Raw genomic sequence first — 9,941 nt, forward strand, 5'->3', positions numbered from 1 at the left:
AAGCAGTCTTTCACCATTAAATATGATGTTAGCTATAAGTTTTTTGTAGATACCTTTTATTAGGTTCTATTTCTTCCTTGCCAAGAGTTTGGTTTGTTGTTGTTGTTTTTTTTTTTTTTTTTTTTTTTTTTGGCAGTACGTGGGCCTCTCACTGTTGTGGCCTCTCCCGTTGCGGAGCACAGGCTCCGGACGCGCAGGCTCAGCGGCCACAGCTCACGGGCCCAGCCACTCCGCGGCATGTGGGATCTTCCCGGACTGGGGCACGAACCCGTGTCCCCTGCATCGGCAGGCGGACTCTCAACCACTGCGCCACCAGGGAAGCCCGCCAAGAGGTTTTACCATGGCTTTTTGTGCATCAACTGATGTGATCATGTGTTTTTCTTCTTTAGACTGTTGATATAGTGGTTTACAGTAATTTATTTTAAAACATTGAACCAGCCTTACTGTTATGTATTAAATTGTGTCCTCCAAAAAAGATATGTTGGGGTCCTAACCCCTAGTACCTCAGAACATGACCCTATTTGGGGATAGGGTCTTTACAAAGGTAATCAAGATAAAATGAGGTCATTAGGGTGGGCTCTAATTCAGTATGATTGGTGTCCTTATGGAAAGGGCAAAATTTGGACAGCAGAGGCAGACATGCACACAGGGAGAATGCCATGTGAAGACGAGTTACACTGCCACCAGCCCAGGAACTACCAGAAGTTAGGAGAGGCCTGGAACAGATTCTTCCCAAGTGCCTTCAGAGGGAGCATGGCCCTTCTTGATACCTGGAGGACAGATCTTTTCAACAGATCTGGAGAACAGAGCAGTGGTTGCCAGATTACTCTCTCCCCACCCCAGATCAGACCCTTCCCTCCTTCAACTGCCATTAAATGCATTGTTTTAAAATTGAAACCAAGGCAAACTTGATATAAATATAAAACACCACAACTTTTCTTTGGAAAGTGGGGAGTTTGGTGATCACTGTAGCCCCTAATTTCCTCTTTCATCATTAGAAAGTCTAACACACAGAGGAATAAGGAAGCTGGCTCCTGTGGTATGCCAAGTTGATATTTTGAGTACAGCCTTTAATTAGGGCTATTGGCAATGCCAATAAGGAAATATTCCTGAGCAGGAGAGTGAAGTGAGCCTAGGCTCTCAATATTATGGCCTGTGCAGTAAGTAACTGCAGAAAAACAGATCTGAATTGCTTCAGCGAGGCTCTTAGCCAACTCGTTCTCAGTTTTAAAACCCAAATGTGCTAACAGGAAGAAAAATATTTTCTGATTAACCTTAATCTGACCTTCTTTGTCCTTCATATGGTTTCCCCAGATCTATCCCTCCCTCACTTTGTACTCCCTCACAGAAGTTAGTTAAAGTCCACTTAATTAGGAACTGAGTACCTACTAGGTGTGTGAGGCTCTCCATCCCTAAGATAATCCTTGACCACAAAGAACTTGAGATTGATGTAGAGAAACCAACTTACCCATAAATACATTAACATTACAAAATGTATAAAACATTATAAAGAAAAGGGCAGAAAAATATTCAGATATTTTAAGACAAATATTTTAAAAGTCATATTTATGAAGGAAAAAGAGTTATTTTGCATTTATTTATTATCAAAAGAAATAATCATTAAAAAATAATCCGTGGGGCTTCCCTGGTGGCGCAGTGGTTGAGAGTCCGTCTGCCGATGCAGGGGACGTGGGTTCGTGCCCCGGTTCGGGAAGATCCCACATGCCGCGGAGCGGCTGGTCCCGTGAGCCATGGCCGCTGAGCCTGCTCGTCCGGAGCCTGTGCTACGCAACGGGAGAGGCCACAACAGTGAGAGGCCCGCGTACCGCAAAAAAAAAAAAAAAAAAAAATCCGTGATAATTTTAAGGAATAAAATAATAGTAAAATGGTTAGAGTTCCTTTAAATATCACATCCAAGAGATAACCACCTTAATAGTTTAGAGTATATCCTTACAAAATACATATATGCTTTTAAAAAAAAAACAGTGATAAAAGAAAATTTCACATATTGAGGTACAGGGAAGTCATTCTGGCTTATACATGAGTAAACTTGAATTTTGTGCTAACTAAAACAGCCTGTGTGTACATACATTGTACATCTGCTTTAATTATTAAAGAAAAGGGCACAGTGACCAGAAGTAAAGAATGTCCATGTTAAAAGTAAAGATTAAATGCCTCCCCTCCTGGGACACTAATGCTGGTTCTCCTTTGATGATAAGACTCCCTTCCCAGGTGCCAAGGCTATACTGACTCACTGTGTATGTGCTGATCTGTTTTTTTTTTTTTAAACCTCAAAGGAATGTATCCATGACTTGTTTGATGTTCTTTGTTCTGACAAGATATAAAACCGTGTTGAAAACCATGTTTCTCCAGAGAAGTTCTTCAGAGTAACCTGAGAGGCTGTCTTCTGGGCTATAATCCTCAGATTGGCTCAAGTAAAACTCTTTTCTATTCCTATTATAGATTGTTTATTGATTATTTTCCTTGACAACAGTTACCTGCAATTTTTCCTATATATGGCGAATACTATTAGTGGTTCCCCAATATCCATTATGTCCTTTACCTTAATAATAATTCTCCCAATTTTTTTTTTTTTTTTTTTTTTTTTTTTTTTTTTTGCGGTACGTGGGCCTCTCACTGTTGTGGCCTCTCCCACTGCAGAGCACAGGCTCCGGACGCGCAGGCTCAGCGGCCATGGCTCACGGGCCCAGCCGCTCCGCGGCATGTGGGATCCTCCCGGACCGGGGCACAAACCCGTGTCCCCTGCATCGGCAGGCGGACTCTCTACCACTGCGCCACCAGGGAAGCCCCTATACTCCCAATTTTTAGTAAGGGCACGTTACCTAGAATTGTATGTTTTCTATTTTCATGGTCAGTGAATAGCAAGAGCTCTAAAGTGAAAACAACTCAGTGCTGGTCCTATTACAAGCTAAATGGGCAATGTGAGGGTAATCACTTCAACTTCATTGTAGGAGGTAACACTGCACAATGATTAAGTGCTGATGGAGTTCACAAATCCAGTGCTTCTTAGCAATATAATCTCACTCAAGTTACTTATCCTCCCTAAACCTTCTCTGTGGAATGGGGATTAAAAATATCCCTTAATTCATCAGATTGTTGTAGAAATAATTATAGGAGATAACCCACATGAAGAGTTTAGCACAGAGCAAGTGCTCAATAAATAAGAGCTATTATTACTGTTGTTGTTGTTGTTATCTTTTGAAAAAAAATACCTGCTTTATCAGATTAGGATGAGGATAAAAACTAACTTTAAGAGCTAAAAGAGTTATAATAATGTCACAAAACCTAATGAGGACAATAATCCCCAACCTTGGGATATGGAACTATAATATTATAGTAGTTCCACATGTATTGCCCATGGAGACCAATCCAAGGAGTAACTAGCCAGGAGAATTTGTCTGAGAGAAAGCTCTCCCCTCAGTTTAAAGGAATTAACTAAATTGGATGTTATTGAAAAGTGCAGAAGTCTCAGAGATCCATGATATTGATCCCATTCCTTGCTATATTATCAGAACACTCCAGCCTATAGGGCACTCTTGTGACCTCCAGGCAGTTCTCACAGTCCCTTCCCCAGCCACGCAGGGCTCCATGAGGGCAAGCTACATTTATATGAAGTCTTCATCTTAGAGGACTTACCACCAACCAAAAACTTTCATAGACTAAAGCCATTTGGGGCAGAATTTCTTTGCTGTATCCTCAGGGCCAACACAGTATCTGGCACAGAGTAGATGCCCAATGAATAAGCATACAAAGTTTCCTGAAAGCCTATCCTAGCCAGAGGCAAATTTCACCAGCTGGAAGAGAAGAGGGCAGGGAGAAAGCCTAGGAGAGACAGGAGACTTGTGTATCTGGCTTTTAATCTCTGCAGGATGTTGCAGTTTCCACCAGCTACCAATCACTTCACTACTTTGATATACACAGTCCCCCTCAGGACTGAGCCACAGCTCAAGTACACTAGTGTAAATCAATAGAAACAGCTAAGTTCTAGAAAAGTCTCCTGGGCTGCAATCTTGCCACTGAGCAAAGATAGTCTAAATCTAGACATGCCATTTTTCAACTTAATTACACCTGGTGCTGTAACATCTTATACTTTATAAGTTTTCTGCAATAGGAAAAATAAACATTTTTGATTTATTGATATCTCTTCTGTGAGCTTGACTAGTTGATATAATCTCTTGGTACTTTCTATTTCAGTCACACTTATGAGATGGGGGTGGTGGGGGTGATAGGTAGGTAGCTGTGTTTTTCATAGACTTGTAAAAAGTAAGATGCTTTTCAGATTTTATTCCATCTATCTATCTGTCTATCTATTTATCTATCATCTATAGTATTTGTGTATATATATGTAGACACACACACATATATATTTCCTCCAAGGTGTGATAGAAGTAGTAAGGGGAAATTTTCACCTGCCAATCGTGATTCAAACTCTCAGCCATTTTTCTTCACTGCAGCTAAAACCACAGACTGTACAAGGCCTAAAAAGTCACACCCAAGTGAATACTTCCAGGCAAAATCCTTTCCACAATCCAAAAAGAAGCGTAACTGACAGATTGGAATTTAAGTATTTCCATTTCTTTAACTGGCTCTCAGTTTCTGTAGCTCAGATCCCAGACTGACAGGACAGAAGAGGATAAATGTAACAGAGTGATTATAGTCCATTACAGGGTTCAAAGGAGGGAGAAATCCCATGTAACTGGGCAGAGGGTATTGAGGGATGAGAAGAAGGTGAAACAAACAGAGAGAGACTGAAAAATGGGAAGAGAAGTTGGGACAGCAGAAGCCTCTGACTCCAGCCAGTGCAGACCATTAATTCCTTCATCAAGTATTTACAGGGGGCCTATACAGACAGAAACCTTGTGACCCGGGTCTCCCTCTCCTGTTAGCCATGAAATCCTACATCTTTCCCCTCATTTGCCTTCCCAGAGCCTTAGGAGGAAGCATGTGCCCAGCATTCCTGCCCAGACTACCAAGCATCCTTACCCCCAGGTCTGATTTCCCATCTTGGCAGTGCTGGGTTTGAGGGCAGGAGAGCCCAGCCCTGAGCTGTCAGGGCAAGCCCATGCCTTTCAGCAAACATTTACTGACTGTTCACCATGGGCCAGGAGCTGCAGCAGGCCCTAGAGATTCACGGAAAGGAGAAGAACAGATTTTTGCTATTTTCTTCTAGTTGCTATGCACATGCCCAGATGCCCAGAAGAAAGTGAAATAATAACATAAGCACTATTTTGTGTTCTGCTTTTTCACAGAACAGTGCCTTGTACACATTTTTCCACAGCTGCATCCATGACAAGCTTGAGGTGTCTACAAAACCAAGGTAGTCAGAAATACAGGACTAAAATATCATATTGGATGGGACATAATGATGTCTTCATAATTGTTCTTTGTAATGACTGCACTTTTACTTAGATTTGAAATTTTCCACTATTTTGCTATTATAGGTAACACTGCAATATCTGAGAGTATATGTCTTGTTTTTCCTCTACTAAATGGTTTCCTCAGGGAAAAATATGGTATAGTGGAAAGAATACAGGTTTTTAGAGCCAGATAGATTTGGGTTCAAATTCTAGTTCTGCCACTTACGAGCTGTGTGACCTTGGGCAAGTTCCTTAACCTTGCTAAATTTCAGTTTCTCTTCTGTACAAAGTCATTAATAATACTTAACCCAAGGGATGGTTGTGAGGATTAGTCAATGCTGATGGGTAAAATAATTTTGAGATGGATCTGGATTTGAATTCTAGCTCTGCTGCTTAACTTGAACAAGATACTCAAAATTTTTAAGCTGTTTCCTTCTCTGTGGAATGGAAATTAAAGTGTGTACCTAACGAGGTTATTGAGAGGATTAATTAAATATATATAACATGTTTAATACAGTGCCTAGTATACAGTAAGGGACAAATAAATGTTAGCAATTATTATTATCACAGTAATTACTATTATTACTTAAAAAGGCAGCACTTAATAAATGTTGGTGTGGTCATTTTCTCCACCTCAATCTCCTACAAATGAGTAACATTCAAGAATTGGATGACTGGGTCAAGGGCAAGTCATATCTTCACAGGTGTTGCAGTATTGTTCACCAAAAGGATGATATTCAACTTACAATGCCACTAACGATATGCAGAATCTATCCATTTCACTTCAACCCTCACCAAGTCTTTTCAGTTATTTTTAAAGGTGCAGTATGATATATTGAGGTTACTTTGATATTCTTTCTTTCTTTTTTTTAATTACTGTTAGGGTGAACATTTTCCCATATGTTTTGTTTACTGTTTGGATATCTTCTAGTGTGAATGATTTCTTTCTATCTTTGCTTATTCGTCAGTTTGAATCTTGGTGTTTTTCTTAAAAATCTGAATAAACTCTTCATATATTTGGAAACATTATAATATCTAATGTTAATACTTTCCCAGTAAGCTGGAGCCAGAGAGTTCTGGTACTGATGAAGGAAGATCGGGGGAAGCTCATTTCTACAGGTGGGGTTACGGTCTCCTGCATGGTGAACTCAACTAGTTGTGTGCCGTTAACATCCACCTCTGGACACCTCTGGTCTTGCATGATACTGTAGTTCTATATTTCTAACTGTAGGATACTTCTTCTTAGTTGTCTTGTAGACAGCTCAAGCCTATCATAGATAGGCCCTAACCAGCAAACCTTCCAAGCTTCTGCATTTAGTCCCTTCCCTTTCTGTCCTAATTAAGAGATCTGAAGACTGTTTCTCAGTATAGTAAAAAGGCCTCTGAGAGTCTCTTAGACAGCACTGTTGTATTTTTTCTCAAATAATACTCTTGATTTATAAGTCACGTGTCTTGACTTGATTAGGAAAATACGATGATCAAAAATGAACAGAAAAGCTAAGTGGGCATGTCATCTCAGGGCTTTTCTGCATGCCAGTATCTGCTTCTAAAACCAATGCATGTGAGCTGGTGAGCAGAGCAATCCCATGGAGACTGCTATCCAGGGACAGGTATTTGATAGTGAGACACAGGAATCAACCAGGGGAAAATAAAGTACTAGAAATAATTGCCTTGAGCATTTGGCTCAAGTGTCTGCTTTCCTTAAATTATTTTTATATTTTAGTGGTGACATTTAAAAAATTGCTGGGGTAATTATTTTTCAACATTTGTTTAATAGTTAACAGTACTGATTTTTTTTCTGCTCCAGACCTTTATTAAACAGATTTTTAAAAAAACAAAGCAGAAAAAAACGCTGTGCCTGAGTAAATAATCTTAATTATCTTAAATTTCCTCTCTGATAATGCCAATATTCCTATCAGATAACAGTATTGATGTTTGTCTTAGCATTATGGCTTTTTTTGCTGATGCTCCAGTTAGGATATGAGTGCCATGAAATCATAAAATGTGTTTTAGCCTTCCTTCTAAGGCCTAGCCCGATGGACTTTGCCACCTAAGTGTAGTTCCCCCTAAAGTCAGCTGCCACGGGCACCATGAGCTGCTATAGAGAAAACACAACAAGGCAAGCATGCAATTCTAAAGCTCTCCTTCCCAACGTTGGGTGTGCCTGTGTACACTGCACGTGCATACGTGTGGGCACATGCTCCTGGGTGTATGTGGGTGTGGACATACTGTGCTCATGAGGGCACATTTCTGCATAGTTTGAAGAAATGATGGAGCCTATTTTTCTAAAGGCAGAGTATGATGGTGTGAAATACACATCCTCAAACTTCAAATATTCATTTCTCCCCACAAGAGTCATATCTGGGGGGTGGGGAGCGGGGAGAGAAGACAGGGCTTTGGGCCCAGTGTATTTTAATCACTTCTACAAAACCAGCTAGGGTTTCCTTATGTGAAGAGTATCTTTGGAGGTTTTTTCACTGGGGGATTGGGGGGTGGGGGTGGGGTAAGTGGGATGCCTGGAAGGAAGTGGAACCATAGAACTTAGATCACCAAGAAGTTGTTCACAAACAAAATGGCTTTCTAAATTCCATCAGTGCCACACTTTCTGGTCTGAGAGTGATGCCCTAAATTTTCTTCCACAGTCCACTGGAGAAGGCCTTGGGTGGGTTTATTCCAGGATTGGTGAGAAAGTCTTTAATTCATTCCAGGACTTATCCCACACTTCCCCAGCAGAAAAACTGGTTACTTTACATCTCAGGCAATGATCTCTGGATTTCATTCCCTGGTAACTAATCCCTCACCTACAACACTGTATAGTAAGGTCAAGGGGGAAATTCCGCAGCAACTTCTTCCCCTAGCGCCACACTCAAGGGGATCGAACCATTCTAGACACCCCACGCGGCCCAGTCCCAGCTGGGTTCACTCCACACAATTTGGCAAGTTCCTCGAACTCCAGCCCTTGGGGTGGGAAACACTTGGCCTCCAGTGAGGTGCCAGCTCTCCCGGGCCTCGCTGACTGCCCGAGTCCGGTGGAGAGGGAGGTTTCTCTGGGGCAGAGGAAGAGTGTGTTGGGCGAGAGTGGACGACCCGGAGGCCTCTGTAAGCACGTGGATACGCGCGGGGCAGGACGGCGCTCCCCACCCCGTTTCATGGGCCCACCTGGCCCGCGCCACGTGGCGGCCTAGGAGACACCTGAGAGACCCGCCACCCAGCCTGGACCCCCTGCGGCGATTGCCGCCCACGTGTCCCGGTCTGGGGCAGGAGCCGCCGCGCAGGACCCACTCTGAGAAGAAACGCGCCAAGGCACGCTCCCGCGCGGCGAGGGCAGGGGCGCGCCCTACGCTGCGGGACCTGAGCCTGCCCGGAAGGCCGTGTCTGCACCAGCAGCGCCTCCCAACGTTCTCAAGAGAGACTCACTGCAGATTTCCCCCTGCCAAGCCGCGCGCTCCGGGCGGATGCTGAGCGTCCCCGAGCCTCGGACAGGTGCCCCACAAAAGTTCGTCCCCTTCCTCCGCTCACGCCGGGCTCGGGGGACGACGCGGACGCCCCCCACTGTGGCCCAGACCCAGGGGAAAAAGAAATTAGCTCTGTACCTGATCCTGTCCTTCTCTGCCCTCTGTAGCTCCTCATTTCTTTCCAGCACCTGAAGGATCTTCCTGGCTTCTTCTTCATTTAGGAAACTGAAATCAAACCCCTGAGGAACTTTCGTCATATCCTCTACTGTGTGTGAATTAAACTTAAGCTCCTTGGCGCTTCCGGTTACAATGACATTTTTCAAGCTATAGAAGACCAGTTTCAGGAACTTGATCCTATAGCCAATGATAAGTCCGCCCGTTTGAAAATCTAAAACCACAAACCTAGGGAACAGCCCACACCTACAGGGCTCATTTTGAAAACACCTCAGTGACATATTTCTCTCAGCCTATCCAACCGAGATGCAAAATGAACGGCTGAAGGGAGAGAGGGAACCAATCCCATTCCAAAGGGGCGGCCCCTTCCACGCTCCTCCCTTCCCTCCCCCACCCCCTCTCAGACTTGTTAGACGATCCTACGTAATTTTGCCCGTAAGTGAGGCAGAGGCTTCAGTATTGGCTCTAGCGTATTTATTTTGGCTGCTGTTTGCCCACAAAACTTGAACTTGACTAGCAGGAGTGAAAAGGAGACAGTTTCACGACTAATCCTCCTTTCCAAAGAAGAGCCCCTAGGAAATAGAATTGCGCTTAGGAGCTTTGGAACTGGCAGAAGGGTTACCCTGTTAGAAAGACCCGGAAGGATTGAACTTATTATACAGCTGGCTGTAGGCGGACCAGGCCCCAAGGCTGAATTTAGTGTATCCTTGGAAATAAATTATTTGCTGACTCTCCCATCCCTCAGATACCCCCAACTCACTGTCCACAGAAGTCATTCTCGGACTTTAGAAAAATCAAACAAACACAAAGCCGTTTATGGTATTTTAACAGAAGACATGACCAAAGGATGGTAAGAAACACCTGTTTGTAGTTTTCTATAAGATTTGATAATCTTCTTAATAAACTGTTTCAGGGAAGTAATAAAAGTGCCACT

At 43.0% G+C, this 9,941-nt stretch overlaps 1 protein-coding gene across 9 annotated transcripts in view; it reads right to left on the reverse strand.

Moving 5' to 3' along the window:
- EXPH5 (exophilin 5) overlaps positions 1–9,295 on the reverse strand; it is a 66,955-nt gene extending 57,660 nt beyond the window's left edge. For 4 of the 9 annotated variants that reach the window (XM_060105601.1, XM_060105600.1, XM_060105599.1 and 1 more), the window contains exon 1: positions 8,972–9,295. In XM_060105601.1, the coding sequence (XP_059961584.1) occupies positions 8,972–9,050 (79 nt within the window). In that variant the 5' untranslated portion in view covers positions 9,051–9,295. The remainder of the gene's footprint in view (positions 1–8,971) is intronic. The other 5 variants (XM_060105606.1, XM_060105607.1, XM_060105602.1 and 2 more) reach the window with 3 other exon arrangements.
- Between the last annotated feature and the right edge of the window lie 646 nt (positions 9,296–9,941).

The sequence above is a fragment of the Mesoplodon densirostris genome, chromosome 7 (assembly GCF_025265405.1).
Source record: "Mesoplodon densirostris isolate mMesDen1 chromosome 7, mMesDen1 primary haplotype, whole genome shotgun sequence".
Taxonomy (NCBI): Eukaryota; Metazoa; Chordata; class Mammalia; order Artiodactyla; family Ziphiidae; genus Mesoplodon; species Mesoplodon densirostris.